A 20,753-nucleotide genomic window follows, 5' to 3' on the forward strand; every position below is an offset into this window, starting at 1 on the left:
GCCTTCCTGCTCCTGTCCTCACTCGTCTACATCAGGAGCACAGACCGATGAACACACACACACACACACACACACACCTCCTGCTCCTGTCCTCACTCGTCTACATCAGGAGCACAGACCGATGAACACACACACACACACACACACACACACCTCCTGCTCCTGTCCTCACTCGTCTACATCAGGAGCACAGACCGATGAACACACACACACACACACACACACACACACACACACACACCTCCTGCTCCTGTCCTCACTCGTCTACATCAGGAGCACAGACCGATGAACACACACACACACACACACACACACACCTCCTGCTCCTGTCCTCACTCGTCTACATCAGGAGCACAGACCGATGAACACACACACACACACACCTCCTGCTCCTGTCCTCACTCGTCTACATCAGGAGCATAGACCGATGAACACACACACACACACACACACCTCCTGCTCCTGTCCTCACTCGTCTACATCAGGACCACAGACCGATGAACACACACACACACACACACCTCCTGCTCCTGTCCTCACTCGTCTACATCAGGACCACAGACCGATGAACACACACACACACACACACACACACCTCCTGCTCCTGTCCTCACTCGTCTACATCAGGAGCACAGACCGATGAACACACACACACACACACACACACACACACACACACCTCCTGCTCCTGTCCTCACTCGTCTACATCAGGAGCACAGACCGATGAACACACACACACACACACACACACCTCCTGCTCCTGTCCTCACTCGTCTACATCAGGAGCACAGACCGATGAACACACACACACACACACACACACACACACCTCCTGCTCCTGTCCTCACTCGTCTACATCAGGAGCACAGACCGATGAACACACACACACACACACACACACACACACACACACACACCTCCTGCTCCTGTCCTCACTCGTCTACATCAGGAGCACAGACCGATGAACACACACACACACACACACACACACACACACACCTCCTGCTCCTGTCCTCACTCGTCTACATCAGGAGCACAGACCGATGAACACACACACACACACACACACACACACACACACACACACCTCCTGCTCCTGTCCTCACTCGTCTACATCAGGACCACAGACCGATGAACACACACACACCTGAGACAGATGAACACACACACACACACACACCTCCTGTATTTGAGTGGTTTTTGTCATTTTTAAGTGATTCTCTGGTGTTTGTGGTGCTTGGAATCCAAGAATCTGTTACATGGACTATAATAGTTCAGAGGAACCGTGGATCAGTGTGTGAACAGCCGGACGCCAAACCTCATCTATGCAACTCAAGTCTGAATGCAGTTCGATCAGAGGATCAGTGTTTCACGTCTCATTCATACAGACTGGAGAACTATTCTCTTCTTACGGACATGAACTCACACACTGAACACACACTGATCTCACACTGAAGACACACACACTGATCTCACACACACTGATCTCACACTGAAGACACACACACTGATCTCACACACACTGATCTCACACTGAAGACACACACACTGATCTCACACTGAACACACACACACTGATCTCACACACACTGATCTCACACACACTGATCACACACACACTGATCTCACACACACTGATCTCACACACACTGATCACACACACACTGATCTCACACACACTGATCTCACACACACTGATCACACACACACTGATCTCACACACACTGATCACACACACACTGATCTCACACTGAAGACACACACACTGATCTCACACACACTGATCTCACACTGAACACACACACACTGATCTCACACACACTGATCACACACACACTGATCTCACACACACTGATCTCACACACACTGATCTCACACACACTGATCTCACACACACTGATCTCACACACACTGATCTCACACTGAACACACACACACTGATCTCACACACACTGATCACACACACACTGATCTCACACACACTGATCTCACACACACTGATCTCACACACACTGATCTCACACACACTGATCTCACACACACTGATCTCACACACACTGATCACACACACTGATCACACACACTGATCACACACACTGATCTGCTGCTGATGATTCGCTTCTGATTTCCTGAAGAAAATGTTTTTTTTTAATCAAGATCATTCAGTTCTTAATCTTTACTTTATTTCTTTCAGTTGTCATGAGTAGAGTTAGGAAACACTAATCTTTAGTTTACGTATGAGTGAGTATGCAGTTTAATACTTTTATAATCAGTATTAAAAACTATTCAGATATTGTATCTGCTTTAGTTGCAAATAAATCTATTTGTTTCTAATCATGTGTTGATGAAAACATCCTGACGAGACATTACTCATGTTATATTATTACATAAGTGTGTGTGATCATGAGAAAGCTCCAGTGTGTTTCTGAACTCCTGAAACGCCTCCATTATATCTTGAGTTTCTCCCGGGAACGAACACGTCACAATATTCCTCATTATAATAATTCATACGCAGAATAAAGGGGCGGGGCCTGGGTGAGTTAGTCAGTAGTGTGTTAAACTGGCGGTTATGGAAAGGGGCGGGACATTTCCCAAACACACTCGAAGCGCTCGACCAATCACAACACACTGCTCCAGCCGACCAATCAGAGCACAGTGTGCTTTTCAGGAGGAGGGGCTTCATAGAGACAGGAAGTAAACAGAGCGTTACTGACAGACTGGGAAGAGAGGAGCCGCAACAATGGAGAATATGAGGAGAATAATCAACATTCAAGCAGGAAAACCTGTTCTAGTAGAGCCTGAAACATCATCAAGACTTTGGAAAAGGACATGATATGAAAGCAGAAACGCAGAAACATTTCCAGGCCTTTATTTCTTGACTGGTTGAGCTGCGACACACATAAATAAACTGGCATTAGTTTGCTATTCTCTCTCTCTCTCAACGCTTGATAAATGTGAAAAATGAATACTGCGTTTGTAGCTAAGGTTATCGGTTTAGTTCCAGTAACAATCCACAGGTTTATAAAAACACAAGCCAGACAGACTCATGAGAAACAGAAAAAGTGGCATCATCTTCATCATCATCATCATCAGGAAAAACAACAAAACAAAGTTTAAGACAGTCAGAGAAAGTCATTCTAGATTGATTCCCTCAAGAGCACTTTGGTGAGACACACACCAACACACACCAAACCCGTTCCTTCTGCAGGTCCACATGTGTGAATCCATAGGGAACGACGCCGGATGACGGACAGATGTCAATCACGTTTCAGCGCATTTCTGTTAGTTTAGGAGAGAAAATCAGCAAATATATTGCAAACGGACATGAAGAGACACAATAGATGACGGCGATGAACGGAAATATTTCTTATTGCTAATCAAACACAGATGTTTCCCTTTGAGCCTTCATTCTCTGACACACTAAACCGCCTGAACGGATGTTTCCACCGCTCAGATCAATCCAAAGCAAAGTGAACAATGATAACTCATGTCCTTGCAAGCTTGTGTTGCTTTCTAAGAGTTGTACTTCCCACTGACTTCCATTATATGGACAAAAATACAGTGGAAGTCAATGGGAACCAAAACAACATTCTTCAAAATATCTTCTCTTGTGTAACATAGAAGAAGGAAAGCAACACAAGTTTGAAACGACATAAGAGCGACTGAACTGATGTTTTCCACCGGTCAGATCAATCCAAAACAAAGTGAACAGTAAACAGTGGTCCTTCCAAACTTGTGTTGAGTTTTACTTACCATTGACTTCCATCATACAGTGGAAGTCAATGGGAACCAAAACGGCTCGATAAACAACATTCCTCAAAATATCTTTCTTTCTCACAAGTTTGGAACGACATGAGAGTGAGTGAAGGATTCTGGGTGAACTTTCCCTTTAAATGTGTGTAAATCCAGAACGATGAGCGACACAAGCCGTTCAGGTCACAGGATTCCCCAAAACACCTTGGCAATTAGATGAGAAAAATAAAAAACTAGTTGAAGAAAAAGTCTTATTGCCTCAAAGGAACTCAAACATCATATTTACACAGTAGAAAATGGTTTGGTTAGAGCACAACTCCATCATCAGTGTCTCAGTGTGTGAGCGATGACCTCGAGGGCCGAGATTCAGACTCTCTGAAGCGATTCAGGCCTCGAGACGCTTCCTCTGAACATGGGAATGTTTTGGCACTGCGTGTGACTGGAGTTTGTGTTTCAGTGAGACGCTACACACACACCCGTCGCTCACGTCACACTGAGGGTGAAGATGAAGGATGTTATTGCATGAAGCTTCATCAGAGACAAACGTCACTGAAACAGGAAATCAAGTTTCACACGATGAAAGAACTAAAACAACTGAATCCTGAAGAGGAAATTAGCACCGAACAGTGTGAGAGAGTGTTCACACACACACACACACACACACACACACACTCACTCACTCACTGACTTATGGACTCACTCACTCACTCACTGACTCACTCACTCACTGACTTATGGACTCACTCACTGATTCAATCACTCACTCACTCACTCACTCACTGATTCACTGACTCACTCACTCACTGACTGACTCACTCACTCACTGACTGACTTATTGACTCACTCACACACTCACTCACTGACTCACTCACTGACTCACTCACTGACTCACTCACTGACTCACTCACTGACTCACTCACTGACTCACTCACTGACTCACTCACTGACTCACTCACTGACTCACTCACTCACTCACTCACTCACTCACACACTCACTCACTGACTCACTCACTGACTCACTCACTGACTCACTCACACACTCACTCACTGACTCACTCACTGACTCACTCACTGACTCACTCACTGACTCACTCACTGACTCACTCACTGACTCACTCACTGACTCACTCACTGACTCACTCACTGACTCACTCACTGACTCACTCACACACTTACTCACACACTCACTCACTCACTGACTCACTCACACACTGACTCACTCACTCACTCACTCACTGACTGACTCACTCACTGACTGACTTATTGACTCACTCACACACTCACTCACTGACTCACTCACTGACTCACTCACTGACTCACTCACTCACTGACTCACTCACTGACTCACTCACTGACTCACTCACTGACTCACTCACTGACTCACTCACTGACTCACTCACTGACTCACTCACACACTTACTCACACACTCACTCACTGACTGACTCACTCACTGACTCACACACACACTCACTGACTGACTCACTCACTGACTCACTCACTGACTCACTCACTGACTCACTCACTGACTCACTCACTCACTCACTCACTCACTCACTCACTGACTGACTCACTCACTGACTCACACACACACTCACTGACTGACTGACTCACACACACACTCACTGACTCACTCACTCACTGACTCACTCACTCACTGACTGACTGATTCACTGACTCACTCACTGACTCACTCACTGACTCACTCACTGACTCACTCACTGACTCACTCACTGACTCACTCACTGACTCACTCACTGACTCACTCACTGACTCACTCACTGACTCACTCACTGACTCACTCACTGACTCACTCACTCACTGACTCACTCACTGACTCACTCACTGACTCACTCACTGACTCACTCACTGACTCACTCACTCACTCACTCACTCACTCACTCACTCACTCACTCACACTCTCTCTCTCTCCCACACACATTCACACACACTCTCTCTCACACACACGAGTGACAGAAGGCAGCCCTTATCACGAGTGTCGTGCTACTCCTCCAGAGCACAGCGCTGACTCCCCTCCTCACACTCACACTCACACACACACACACACACACACACACACACACACGTGCGTCCCTCATGAGAAGCCTGTAATGTTCAGGGGAAGGATCTCAGCGGTCAGTGAAGGCTGTCGGCCTCTTGTTCATCCGCGTGTCAGTCGGGAGCCGCGGCGCTAACCGTCCCTGTGCCGCGCGGCGCTAACCTCGCCGGCGAGCGAGAAACACACACTCCTTCCCCTCGCGGTCTCTGGCAGAGCGTCACCCGAGCGCCCGGGGTCAAAGGGCACTGAGGCCGAAGTTACAGCGACAGTACATCATCCCGCTGGAGTCGCGCCAGCTGTCCGTGAGCGGGTCGTAGCGCTGCACCGCGTTCAGGTACGACGAGCCCGAGTGACCGCCAACCACGTACAGGTAGTTATCGACCACAGCGGAGCCCACGCCTGCAGAAACACACACACACACACTGAGATCAATCATCTGCTTTACATATCTGTCCAACATCATCAGCTGAAGAACACAGGAGCGTTTGCCTGTGGTTTAAAAACACCATAGAAGAACAACTAGCCAGTCCTTCCAGAAAAACGCGGAGTTTTTTGGGATTGTTGCGGGGAAAAATCCTTGATTACGCGGCCCGTTTTCTTTAAAAATGCGATGGAATATGCGGGATATTTACGCAATTTTTTGCGATGAAATTGCGGGAACTTGCAAAAACTGCGGTTTGATGAAAAAGAGAAAAAAAAGTGATTCCCCCAACACCCTGTTCTCACTAGGCTACCACCTTAATGTAAAGAGTCCTTTCTTATTACTTCCTATGATAAGCAAGCATATACATCACAGAAAGAGCTGGAATATTGAATTTCTCATCTCGTTTTATTTCTGACTGTAACGAGTGGAAATAAGGTGTGGCCCCTTTAAGAGCCGCGCGCTCCCTGTTGAACTGTGTGTGCCATGCGCCTCGAACACCCCATGTGTGCGGGTCATTTCTGTTTGATGCTACTTCTTTTATCTTATTTTGTTTATTAAGTAACGATGTGGACGGTAGAACACGTGACAGACAGTTATACGAGTTCGATTTGGGAATAAAGTGCGAGTTGTGTCCGTGAGTCTGTCTGGCCTCTGCTATAACTCCAGCTGTGAGCTATACCTATTATTCTTCCCGACACATCGCGTTACAAGACCTTAATAAACACATCACACTTACAAAACATTGATGATCAAACAAGTTCTGTAGCTTTACTAGAGGAATATGCTACAACTTCAGTAAAAATGAATAAATTAAATATTTAAAAATACAGTGTGCTCCTGTTTTACAGCTTTTCGATGATGTCCACGTCGCGTAATTACGTCACTTCATAACGTTCCCATGGCAACAGGGGAAACGGCAGCTCTCGTGTGACGCAAACGCAACATTTCCCGACTTTCTGCTAAGATATACGTCATGTGACTTTTTTGCGACGAAAATGCGGGGATTATGAAATCATGCAAGCCCCGCATATTTTGCGCGGAAATCAGCAATTTATGCGGCGAAATTGCGGAGTATTTGAAAAAATGCGACTCCCGCATAAATATGAAATTTTCTGGAGGGACTGACTAGCCGAACTAATATACACTTCAAACATTATTAAAGACAATAAACACTCAGTCATTAAACAAGAACACATAAAAAATTAGCAATCGCAACACAGAAACAACTGAACAAAGATACGATTGAAATAAAACAGTGTTTTAAGATTTTCAGGTTCAGAAACTGTAATCAAATGTAAAATAACACTGCAGTTTATCAATAAAATATACATTACAAATATAGTGAAATAGTTGAATATAGAGCGAGTGTGTGTTCTCAGTCTCCAGCTGTGTGATTAGTGTTATTATAGAGACGGCAGGAATATTAGCGCTGTCACTTTAAGAGCCGCACGGGTCCAGTACACTGATACACCAGTCTCTCGCGCTTGAATGGTTTAAAATCACATTGAAATGTTCACAAAGTTTCACAAAAATTTAAATTTTATAACAAGTATCCAATTCCAGAATTGGGATCGATTTTCGATTCCCACCCCTAGTGCCATTACACTGATGAACACAGACGGCCGTGTGGAGGTCTCACCTGTGCGCGGCTCGCTCATGGGCCGACACGCCGTCCACTGGTTCTGATGCGGGTCGAACCGCTCAATGCTGGATAGATGAGACACACCGTTGTGCCCGCCGACCACGAAGATGAAGCCCAGCATCACACCGACCCCGAAGTTAATGCGCTTATCAGCCATGGGCGCCACCATATCCCATGAGTCTTTGCTCGGGTCGTATCTCTCCACACTGAAACAAACATCAGTCACAGTCTTTAAAGTCCCCCTGTGGTGTAAATCCAGCGTTTAATGTTGTTTATGTGTCTATGTGGTGTTTAATACGCTTTAAGACACACCGTGTGTAAGTTCATAAGTCGACAGCATTGCTGAGTATTTCCTCCTTAAAACTGCAGTGAACCAAAGACAGTCTCAAAAACACGGTTTGAAATCGCTGGTGTTTCTGACGTCACAAACGACCTTGTAACCAATCAGATCAACGTGTGATCGTCAACCAGTGGATCTCTAAGCTGAGGGAGTGAGTGGAGGCGGGGCTCATTTGCATATTCATAGAACCACGCATACTAAATGAGGCGAGGGTGTCGAGTTACATTCAAGATGTTTAAAGGCGTGAAGGAAATTGTGTCATTGGTGATCAAAGATGAGTTTTAAGGGATAAAATGATTGACTAGAGGGGGATTTAAAATATCATGAATTGAATGTAATACCGCCCGACATTAAAGGGATACTTCACCTCTGGAAAGATGAATGTGTATTTAAAATGGGTCATTTATGTAGAAGAAATGTAAAATTATTTTTGAATTTTGAGCTTTCTAGACCGAGAAAAGACAGAAAATGTATTTTTGGCTTATGTGGATGAAAGACAACAACTCCCAGAATGCACTTGCTTCGCTGCCCTAGGAGGCCACGCCCACCGCTAACAGAGCGCAGTAGTTAAGCAACAAGTCTAGGCTACTAGTGAGTCTCCGTGATGAGTCTGCCCGAAAATGTGTTTCGAGATCGCCCAAAATGTCCGGGATTCGGCTTTTGCGTTCTACAGTCGCCATTCATTATGTTTACTGTGGCGAGCAGGACGAGTGAGGGCCGCGGGAGAACGACACGAGTCATGTTTACTGTGGCGAGCAGGACGAGTGAGGGCCGCGGGAGAACGACACGAGTCATGTTTACTGTGGCGAGCAGGACGAGTGAGGGCCGCGGGAGAACGACACGAGTCATGTTTACTGTGGCGAGCAGGACGAGTAAGGGCCGCGGGAGAACGACACGAGTCATGTTTACTGTGGCGAGCAGGACGAGTGAGGGCCGCGGGAGAACGACACGAGTCATGTTTACTGTGGCGAGCAGGACGAGTGAGGGCCGCGGGAGAACGACACGAGTCATGTTTACTGTGGCGAGCAGGACGAGTGAGGGCCGCGGGTGAACGGCGCGAGTCATGTTTACTGTGGCGAGCAGGACGAGTGAGGGCCGCGGGGGAACGACACGAGTCATGTTTACTGTGGCGAGCAGGACGAGTGAGGGCCGCGGGAGAACGGCACGAGTCATGTTTACTGTGGCGAGCAGGACGAGTGAGGGCCGCGGGAGAACGACACGAGTCATGTTTACTGTGGCGAGCAGGACGAGTGAGGGCCGCGGGAGAACGACACGAGTCATGTTTACTGTGGCGAGCAGGACGAGTGAGGGCCGCGGGAGAACGACACGAGTCATGTTTACTGTGGCGAGCAGGACGAGTGAGGGCCGCGGGAGAACGACACGAGTCATGTTTACTGTGGCGAGCAGGACGAGTGAGGGCCGCGGGAGAACGACACGAGTCATGTTTACTGTGGCGAGCAGGACGAGTGAGGGCCGCGGGAGAACGACACGAGTCATGTTTACTGTGGCGAGCAGGACGAGTGAGGGCCGCGGGAGAACGACACGAGTCATGTTTACTGTGGCGAGCAGGACGAGTGAGGGCCGCGGGAGAACGACACGAGTCATGTTTACTGTGGCGAGCAGGACGAGTGAGGGCCGCGGGAGAACGACACGAGTCATGTTTACTGTGGCGAGCAGGACGAGTGAGGGCCGCGGGAGAACGACACGAGTCGTGTTTACTCTGGCGAGCAGGACGAGTGAGGGCCGCGGGAGAACGACACGAGTCATGTTTACTGTGGCGAGCAGGACGAGTGAGGGCCGCGGGAGAACGACACGAGTCATGTTTACTGTGGCGAGCAGGACGAGTGAGGGCCGCGGGAGAACGACACGAGTCATGTTTACTGTGGCGAGCAGGACGAGTGAGGGCCGCGGGAGAACGACACGAGTCATGTTTACTGTGGCGAGCAGGACGAGTGAGGGCCGCGGGAGAACGACACGAGTCATGTTTACTGTGGCGAGCAGGACGAGTGAGGGCCGCGGGAGAACGACACGAGTCATGTTTACTGTGACGAGCAGGACGAGTGAGGGCCGCGGGAGAACGACACGAGTCATGTTTACTGTGGCGAGCAGGACGAGTGAGGGCCGCGGGAGAACGACACGAGTCATGTTTACTGTGGCGAGCAGGACGAGTGAGGGCCGCGGGAGAACGACACGAGTCATGTTTACTGTGGCGAGCAGGACGAGTGAGGGCCGCGGGAGAACGGCGCGAGGCCGGTGGCGTGATTACCGATGAGCGACACCTGTGAGACGCACCGGTCTCGTATCTCTCACGGAGGAGCGGGAATTTTCTTAGCAATGTTAAAACGCACATCAACCGATCACTTGTTTAGCGTTCATGTAAACACTACATTCAGATTCACCAATGGAATGAATTCAGTTAGATTGAAACAAAAGGTGTGCATGTAAACAATGGATGGCGACTGCAGAAAGCAAAAGCTGAATCCCGGACATCGACGGCCGGACATGTCCGGGGAAAAAGAGGATGGTAACCCCTACTACTCCGCTTTCTCCACAGAACAAGAGCCTGCTAGCTTAGCTTGTACTCACTGATGTGTACATTCTGTGAGTGAGATTCCACCCTCTATGGGCGGGTTGAACACATGCGGGACAGCCCCTACTACTGGCTATAGTCTTTAGCCTCTGGACAAAAAATCCTCCGATGACGCAAAATGACGATTTTTGCGTCATCGGAGGATTTTTTCCAGACAAAAAATACATAAATCTCTCGTCTCAGGGGGATATGAGGGTGGAAAGCACGGTTATTCAAAAATACTACAGGTTTTCTACTAATACAAAGCTAAATGCTAAATCCCGAAGTATCCCTTTAATGACCAGACAAATAAAGTTTGGCAGCATGAAACAGAGGAAACCATGACAGTGTCCCATGAGTCTTTGAGTGTGTGTTGTTGTTTCCAGCCTGAACACGCGTGTGTTTAGAGACGATTCCAGCGAAACGCTTCTCACGAGAGCGACGGCGTTCATGGAGACACAACGACAACAGCAGAACCTTCCCATGAGCCTCCAGCAACTGTAACTCCTGCTTTAACATTCACTACAAATGTGTTCGAACAATCTCATCTGCTCAAGTGGAACACTTCTCATTTAGACACACAACTATCAAAGTCATCCGGTAGTAATATAAGAAACAAGGCCTGGAATGTAACAGTGTTTCTATTACTATACGATATTTTAGTATCATTAGTATTTATTAATATTTAGAATTTTTATATTGAAATTAGGCATGTGCAACGATTAATCACATCCAAAATTATAAACACACACACATGCATCTATTTGAGAAATATTTGCATATATATATTTATATATAATTGGGTTAATATAAATATTTTAGATATAAATAACACATTTTTCTTAAATATATACATGCATGTGTGTGTGTTTATATATACAAAATAATTATACACAGAACACACACATATATTATGTAAACACAAACTTTAATTTTGGATGCGATTAATCGCGGTTAATCGTTGCACAGCCCTAATATTAATATTTCTTATGGGTTTAGTAATCGTGTTGTTTTTTTTGTCGGTTTTTTTTTATTTTAGTTTTAATAATTTTAGCACTTCAACTTAAACTGAACAGACATTTGAAATATTTACTGAAATTACACTTGCAGTCAAAAGTTTAAAAAATGTATTAATAATTTTTTTAATGTTTCTCTTCTGCTCACCAAGGCTGCATTTATTTGATAAAAAATACAAAAGTTGAATTTGTGAATTGCACCCAGCAGAAGTTACGGTGGCCGACAGGAAGTGATGTCATCGTCTGAGACAGCAGAGAGGAGCCAGTTAACACTGAGGATTCTTTACTAAGATAAATTAAGAAATTATGTTTACTTGATTATTCAGTAAAACGATGTTAATGCGAATATTATTGTGACTTGTTCATCAGTGTTTTACTCGCTGACTTTAGCAGCTTCTTATCACGAAGAACAACACAGTGACGAAACGCGTTTGTCCGCTCAGGGCCATCGTAGAAACATGGATGTAAGCGGACCCGCGGTGTGTGTAGAGAGAAACGCTCATTCTAAGCTAATAAACACACAACGCTTCATTATGTAAGGTCTTTATACGCCACTGAACACATAGTTATGTTTATGATATTGCATTTCTGTCAACAGATCCTCCTAAATATTACACACTGCACCTTTAAAAGGAACGACTAATTCCCAGAATGCATCGCTGCCGTACCTGTTCATGTGCGCCGGGCCGTAGCCGCCGATCGCGTACACCATCCCGTCCAGCACGGCGGTGGCGAAGCAGCTTCGCGAGTTGGTCATGGGCGCCACGGGCTGCCACTCCTTCACCTTGGGCACGTATTTCTCCACCGACTGCAGGTAGTACTGTCCGTCGTAGCCGCCGAGCGCGTACAGCTCGCCCGCTAGCACCACCACACCTAGCGTGCTCCTGCACTCCGCCATGCGCTCCACCGAGGCCCAGGTGTTGCTGTCGGGGTCCCAGCGCTCCACGCTGCTCTCGTGCCGCCGGTAGCTGATGCCCTGACGCATGTGTGTCGCGATGCCGCCCACCACGTACACCTTCTGCTCCAGAACCGCCACGCCGAACTCGTAGCGGGGCACGGTGAGCGGAGCCAGGCCGATCCACGAGTCCGTCTGCGGGAAGTACATCTCCATACTGACACACACACACACACACATTTAATTTAATATTCAGCAATATTATTGATATGCCTGCACTGATACCATTATATGAGAACTGAACTGGATGATGATATATATAAATTAACTAAATTAATGACGTTTTTACAACAAAAACGAACCATCACTGAACTTACTTAAAGGAGTAGTTCACTTTTTAAAAAACTTTTGCTGATAATTTACTCACCCCCATGTCATCCAAGATGTCCATGTCTTTCTTTCTTCAGTCGAAAAGAAATTAATGTTTTTGATGAAAACATTCCAGGATTTTTCTCCATATAATGCACTTTACTGGGCAGCAAACGGTTCAAGGTCCAAATGACAGTTTCAGTGCAGCTTCAAAGGGCTTTAAACGACACCAGACGATGAATAAGGGTCTTATCTAGAGAAACGATTGGTCATTTCAAAAATAAATAAAAAAGTTTAAATTTTATAGGCACAAATGCTCGCCTTGCTATGTTCTGTGATTCGCGTTTGTGAATCTCCTGTTCGAACTCGTTCATCAAAATGAACGAATCTTTTTTCGAGTCATTGACTCGTTCATCAAAATGAACGAGTTTGAACAGGAGAGTTCGCAAGGCGAGCATTTGTGCCTATAAAATTTAAACTTTTTTATTTATTTTTGAAATGACCAATCGTTTCTCTAGATAAGAACCTTATTCATCGTCTGGTGTCGTTTAAAGCCCTTTGAAGCTGCACTGAAACTGTCATTTGGACCTTGAACTGGTGCCCAGTAAAGTGCATTATATGGAGAAAAATCCTGGAATGTTTTCATCAAAAACATTAATTTCTTTTCGACTGAAGAAAGAAAAGACATGGACATCTTGGATGACATGGGGGTGAGTAAATTATCAGCAAAAGTTTTTTTTAAAGTGAACTAATCCTTTAAGCTGGACTGTGACGCTATTTTCTTCTTGAAACAAACTGTGTTGCATTATTGTCCTGTTATCTCTGTAAAGCTGCTCTGAAACACTCTGTGCTGTAAAAAGCGCTGTATAAATAAAGGTGACTTGACTAGAACTCGTTAATATGAAACCCCAAAGAGGACTTGAACGCACCAGAGCGCTTAATTAAACATGTCAAACATCACCTTTCCAGCGTTGCGAATAACCCGGCCTTGCCCCCGACCGCCAGCAGGACCTTGGGAGCGCAGCGCGGCCGCGTGGACAGCACCGTCTGGTACGAGAGCCGGTGTTCGGGCATGAAGTGGTACTTGAGCGCCTCGTTGAGCAGGTGTTTGCAGGTGTGGTCGTCGCGGATCAGGTGATTAGCCTCGTAGAGCCGCGTGAGGAACTTGACGCTCAGCAGCGGCAGCCGAACGCAGTGCAGGAGCTGCGCCAGATACTGCTGCCGCTCCGTCAGGTCGTACTTGATCCAGGACTCCAGCGCGAAGAACACCGTCTCCTCCGTCACCACGTTCAGGCAGTCGTTGGACACGATCTCGTCGAGCTCGGCCCGCGTCAGCTCGAAGAACTCCTCCGTCTGGCACACCTCCTCGAAGTTCTGGCAGATGAACTTGCTGGCCGCCAGGCACAGGTCGTGGCAGCCGTAGGTCTCGGCGAAGCGGGAGATGCCGATGCAGTTGCCGGCGTCGAGCTGGCTCTCCAGGAAACTGCAGCACTCCTTCAGAACCAGCTTGACCTGCAGGAGGTTAGCGGCGGGCAGGAGAGACTCCACCGTCTCCTGTGAGATGAACACCGTCCCTGTGTAGGCGTACTCCACTATGGCCTGATGGAGAGACGGAAACATTCTTGTGCATCAATTACAACAAGTTACACAAAGGTCCAGAGTGTGCGTCATTAAAATGTGAAGCTTGGGAGCACTTAGGTTTGGTCTCATTTTAAAGAAGACCCTTGGGAGATTATTGTTTAAGTAAAAAAAAAGTTGAAATAGTGAAACCAAAAAAAAGTTTATGAAAATGAGTTATGATGAACAATATTTTATGTAAAATATATATTATATGAAACATGTTGTCCTCCACACTGTGTTTATCTATGCTTTTTGTCACTGTTTGTTTATACACTCTTATTTGTGTTTATAATCAATAAAAAAATCTGTCTGGGAGTAAAAAAAGAAACGTTGACCTCTAAAACTGCTAGAAAATCAAAGCCATAAATCTGAACAAGTCGCGTTCCAAATTTGAGGTTGACATCTCAAAAAATGAGCTTTTAGTGAGAGTTAGTTTGGGCGCAGATTTGGGCTTTGCAGAGTTTTTCTCTCTCAAATATTACAAGCACACAAACGCACACTTTTTTTGTTTTTATTACACACACACAAACATCCATACAATTACAACTGCATAATTTATCCAATTGGCTCTATAATATGCAGAAGCATAAAACAGGAATAAAGCGAGTTTTTTCTTTACAGGCCAAACCTGAGAAAGTGGCGGCATCTGGTAAAACATTGTAAAAGTTTTAATTGTGAAGCCTTGCTAACACAATGAAAGCCTGTTAACAAAGATTGCATCATTTTATAGTTAAACGGCCCTGGGATTAAAAATTGATGTTTTAATGGGGACATTTTTGTCTTTAAGGTCCTGAGAGGAACTATTTTGTGTTACTAGTGTAAAATAGATTTATTAAAGGAAATGGGGGTGAAATATTAAAATTCCAATAAAAATACACACCTGTACCAAAATGTATGCAGTTGGCATTAACACAGGCAACATGATAAATCAAATAAAAATGTCCATAAGGGTTAACTAAAATGCTTCATCAAGAAGATTCATGGGAAATCATGTGTTATTTAAAGGGGTGGTATAATGCTCTTTTCACAAGATGTCAAATAAATCTCTGATGTCCCCAGAGTGTGTGTGTGTGAAGCTTTTTTTATACAGCATGTTTAAATTGTCACTTTTTGAGGGTGAGCGAAAACGCATTGTTTTTGTGTGTGTCTCTTTAAATGCAAATGAGCTGCTGCTCCGCCACAGGGGGTGGAGCTACAAGAGCTCCTGTGTGTGAACAGCCTTTTATGTTCAAACCGGAGTCAGACAAAGATGGAGAGACTCTAGAAGTGACAGCATGTAGAAGCAACAGGACATTTCTGAATGGTTAGTTGATGAATTTATGTTGCTGATGTTGAGTTAACTCTTCTAGTCATTGATTAGCATATTCTGTCATCTATAAATCTCATTCCCGGGGGCGGGGTTTATGCTAATTTTACGGTTTGTGATGTCACTAACCCGGGAGGAAGCTCGTGTAGTCCATACCAGCCGTTTGTTGTAGTCCTTAAAAAGCTATTTCTGTAAAAGATAACATCTCCCTTTGCTTTGAACTTTGAGCGTCGTAACTTTGCAGATGTTGTTTATGCTCAAACAGCGACATTACACACTCACTACAGTTAGAAAAGTGACATCATAATCAACCGCCGCTTTGACCCGCTGTGTTCACCTTGAGCGCGGCTTCATCGACGCACTGGAACTCCACCTCTGACGTCTCCTTCTCGGACAGGTTTCCCGTGAACATGGCCTTGAAGTACGGGCTGATGCTGGCTAGCACCACCTTGTGCGCGTGGATCTTGGCGTCTCCGACCCGCAGCACGATGTCGCAGAGCTCATGGTCCTGTCGCAGGAGTTGCAGACCCTGCAGGAGCTGCTCGGAGTGAGGCCGCGTCAGACTCGCAAACATGTACGACTTCGCCGACTGCTCCATCTGACAAACACAAGACAACATTACACACGGTTTCGAGCGCGGTGTCGAGTTAGCGGCCGCTAAGCTAATCACTAATGATCTTTACGACGGAAGTGAATCAATCAAAACTAACTTTATCTGGACAATAACTTTATTCTAGAGCTGCTGTAAAGCCTAAACACTCTCTGTTACTGTAATCTCCTGTTATCACTGTAAAGCTGCTGTGAAACTCTATACTGTTAAAATGATAACACTGTGTATTGACTAGTTCACTTCGGAATTAAAATCTCCTGATGATTTACTCGTCCTCATCCAAGATGATCATGTGTTTCTTTCTTCAGTGGAAAAGAAATGAAGGTTTTTGAGGAACACACTCCAGGGTTTCTCCATATAGTGACTCCAATGGGGTCCAACGGGTCGAAGGTCCAGATGTGAGTTTCAGTGCAGCTTCAAAGTCTCGACACGATCCAGCCGAGGAATAAGAGTCTGATCTAGACAAACCAGCCGACATTTATAACACAATACACATTTATATACTTTTAACCACTAATGCTGGTCTTGCTCGAGCTGTGATGCGACACACATTACGCGATCAGGGTGAAAGGTCACGGTTTCATCGTGATTGCGTAATGTGTGTCGCATCCACTGAACTTTTTATTTTTTCAATTTTATTTATTTAATCAAATCATTAAGAACAATCGATAATAGAAAATGTACGTCTTTTCTGAAAAAATATGATGAGATCCTTCATGTTCCATGAGCTATATCTCTGCCGTTTTTTTATTTAAAATTTATTTTTATTTATTTATGTTTTTTTTTTCTTGTTTTTTTTCTTCGTTCTGTATCCTTTGATTGTGAAAATTTGACTATGTATAATAGATGCTTTTTTGGAAATGTTCTATATTTCTAAGAAATGTATATTTGCACTGCTGTAAAACATTTCTTCAATAATAAAAAATAAAAAATAATAAAAAGATCAGTGGATGCGACACACATTACGCAATCACGATGAAAGGCGGAAGTACCGACCTAGTGTTTACAAAATCAAACGCCATTTACAAATAAATAAATAAATAAAATAAACAGGTAAAACAACGACGTCGGATGATTTTTAAGTTGGAGAAGAAAATGAGATGAGAGTTTTTCGCCCTACATTTATAAACACGCTTGACCTTTCACCCTGATCACGTAATGTGTGTCGCATCACAGCTAGAGCAAGACCAGCATTAGTGGTTATAAAGTATATAAATGTGTATTTTGTTATAAATGTCGGCTGGTTTGTCTAGATCAGACTCTTATTCCTCGGCTGGATCGTGTCGAGACTTTGAAGCTGCACTGAAACTCACATCTGGACCTTCGACCCGTTGGACCATTGAAGTCACTATATGGAGAAACCCTGGAGTGTTTTGGAATGATGTGGAGGAGAGTAAATAATCAGGACATTTTAATTCTGAAGTGAACTCCTCCTTTAAATCTACTAGGGCTGTCAATCTTCCTCTATAATACTATTCGAATTCCATTCCTTATTTTATTTAATATTCGAATAATGTTCTAATATTAAATGCTCAAATTCATCCTATTATTAAAGGGGTCATATAATGGTACATGCACTTTTACAAGTTGATCGTACTGAAATGTGTGTTGGCAGTGTCTGTACACAAACATCATATAATGATAAAAATCCATCCAGTGGTTTTGTTTTAATCTCCTTATATGTTTTCCCCTGCCTCAAATCCAGCCGTTCGTTTTTGTGACGTCAATAAAACGGAAGCCCCTCCCACGAGTGTTGATTGACGGGAGCGTTTCAACACAGACCCGCCCTCGCACATGAGGTAGCTGTCAATCATAGTCTGCGCGGCGCGGACCGGACCGGCGCGGTCAGTGTTGATGTGCTGGAGCACTGTCTATGAGCAGAATGGCTCTAAGCGATTGTGCTGTTCTGTTCTTGGGTGTAATAACGAACACAGTCATTTTAATGTTCCTGAATCCGAACCGCTGAAGACGCAGTGGCTGAGTTTGTTTTCGAAGGGAATATTCCCCACGAGCAACGTCAATGCTCTCATGTTTGCGCGGATCATTTCTCACCAGACTGCTTTATAAACGAGGGTCAGTATAAAGCTGGATTTGCTAAGAAGCTTTGCTAAAAAGGATCGGTACCAGACATTCGTGTTCCTGCTGAACCTCCAGAAGAACGGAAGTGAGTGAAACGTTTTATTAAACTTTATATTAATATATTAATCTTTGCAAATCGCTAGCTGCACGCTTCACAATGAATGTGTCTAAGGTTTACACTCAGGGTACATTACGGCATGTTTTCTATGTATGACGTTCTCAATATAATTCATAATTCCACGTTTATACTGAACAACGCGTTATGGTTATTGTGTTATTGTGTTACAAACGGTGTATGCACAGCACAGAGAGGCGGAGTCAGCGAAGCTCATGATCATTTAAAGGCACATGCACTGAAACGGCGTGCTGAAAACAGAGCTGTTTTTGACCAGGTAAAATAAGTGTTTTCTTACAATACTAATGAGAATTTTTAATTAAAGTATATTACAAACTTTTAATTTAGACCCTAAAGAATCATATTAGCTTGTACAAAAATGGCATTATATGACCCCTTTAATATTTACGACATTACTCAGCCTTATGGTTGTTGTTACACGTTCTGGCCACTAGAGAGACATCTGACATTACACATTTTATTCGTGCTGAATATGGTTGAAGCGCTTCCAATGGTTTTCGGCAAACTCTGGATTTAGTGATGAAACCCATCAGATCCAGATGTTACTCTCATAAAAACTCTTGTTTCTCGGCTGCACTAATCTAATCTGTTCACATTAGTGAACTAACAACACTGTCAAATAATGTGAATTTTTATCAACTGATATCATCAAAGGTTAAGAAATGCAGCAAAAATATATTGATAGGTTATGTTAACTAATGCATTAACAAAATCTTAACAAATGAGAATACTTTTCTGCTCATTAATGCTCTGCCAATCACGTGTGTGAACACGATCACATGACCAGCAGCAGTGCCAGTGAAACGATGACATCATCACACATCAGCTCAATGATCGATGATGTCGAGGTGTGTGTGTATTTGCTGCTCAAACTCTGATACACATGAAACACACACTGCATTTCAGGGGAGCCTCGACACCTGAATACAGCAGAACACTGAGACTCACACTGCTGTACGTGATCACACACACACACACACACACACTCTCTCTCTCTCTCACACACACAGTCACTCTCTTTCACACACACATTAGACAAACACACACACACACGCTCTCTCTCTCTCTCTCTCTCTCTCTCTCTCTAACACACACACACAATTTTGACATTTTATCTCATAATGTTTTTTTTTGTTGACTATTTTCATTATTTCGATTTTTATCATATTATTGACTTTTTATGTCATAATTTAACTTTTAACATCATAATTTAGTTTATTTTATCCCAATATGTCTTAACTATGAATGTCATCATTTTGATTCTGTCATAATATTTACATTTTACGTCATAGCTATGACTGTATCTCATGACTCATAATTTCGCCTTTGTATGTCATAATATTGACTTTCTGTTATAACGTTGACATTTTATATCATAGTTATGAGTTGCCAAAGCATGATTTTTATCTTATGCTTCCCTATGAAGACAAACATGCGCTCTTTCTAGGCAGGCATTAGCTTCGACACACAGCCATTCAGATTTCCGAACAGCAAGAATCATATCAGGTGTATTCAGTGAAAACACCAGAGTCATTACAGTCATCTTCACATATGAAAATCATCTTTACCTGACATGAATCAGCTGATATGAATAAATAAAGCTGCTCATTCTATGCTAACATTAGCATCTGCATAAAAAGCTCAGCACAGCGGCGTTTAACGCTCGTTAACACCGTCCTCTGGTTTATTTAATGCTGTAAAGTGCAGTAATAAAGCGTTTAATCAGTGTTTACCTGCATGTCTGCTGATTTCTGGCAGTTTGAAGCGCAACACGGCCGCGACTGTCAGGAAAACAAACACAAATCAGCGCATGCGTCACTTCCGGGAAATCAAGGAGCAGAGCAAAATAAAACCGCGACCATCCTCCAAATATCGCCTGCTCGTTTAAAAGAGAGCTTGTTTAAAAAAAAATCGTCTCTTTAAATGACACATCTGAG

At 44.4% G+C, this 20,753-nt stretch overlaps 2 protein-coding genes across 2 annotated transcripts in view; one reads left to right on the plus strand and one right to left on the minus strand.

The window, feature by feature from the left end:
* The window catches only part of cunh14orf28 (chromosome unknown C14orf28 homolog), a 5,151-nt gene extending 5,062 nt beyond the window's left edge, over positions 1-89 (plus strand). The window contains exon 5 of the mRNA XM_056236737.1: positions 1-89. This exon is cut by the window's left edge and continues 133 nt beyond it. Coding sequence (XP_056092712.1) covers positions 1-51 — 51 coding nt within the window. The 3' untranslated portion in view covers positions 52-89.
* A 5,595-nt stretch (positions 90-5,684) lies between these two features.
* Positions 5,685-20,694, minus strand: LOC130071836 (kelch-like protein 28). The gene is made up of 6 exons (XM_056236731.1): positions 20,550-20,694; positions 16,329-16,589; positions 14,027-14,664; positions 12,470-12,913; positions 7,874-8,082; positions 5,685-6,209 (listed from the first exon to the last, which is right to left on the minus strand). Exons 1-6 carry the CDS (start codon positions 20,553-20,555, stop codon positions 6,046-6,048), a joined length of 1,722 nt encoding a protein of 573 aa, XP_056092706.1. The 5' UTR covers positions 20,556-20,694; the 3' UTR covers positions 5,685-6,045.
* Positions 20,695-20,753: the final 59 nt, after the last annotated feature.

The sequence above is a fragment of the Rhinichthys klamathensis genome, unplaced genomic scaffold (genome assembly GCF_029890125.1).
Source record: "Rhinichthys klamathensis goyatoka isolate OS25496 unplaced genomic scaffold, OSU_Roscu_1.1 h1tg000462l_1, whole genome shotgun sequence".
In the NCBI taxonomy this organism is placed as follows: Eukaryota; Metazoa; Chordata; class Actinopteri; order Cypriniformes; family Leuciscidae; genus Rhinichthys; species Rhinichthys klamathensis.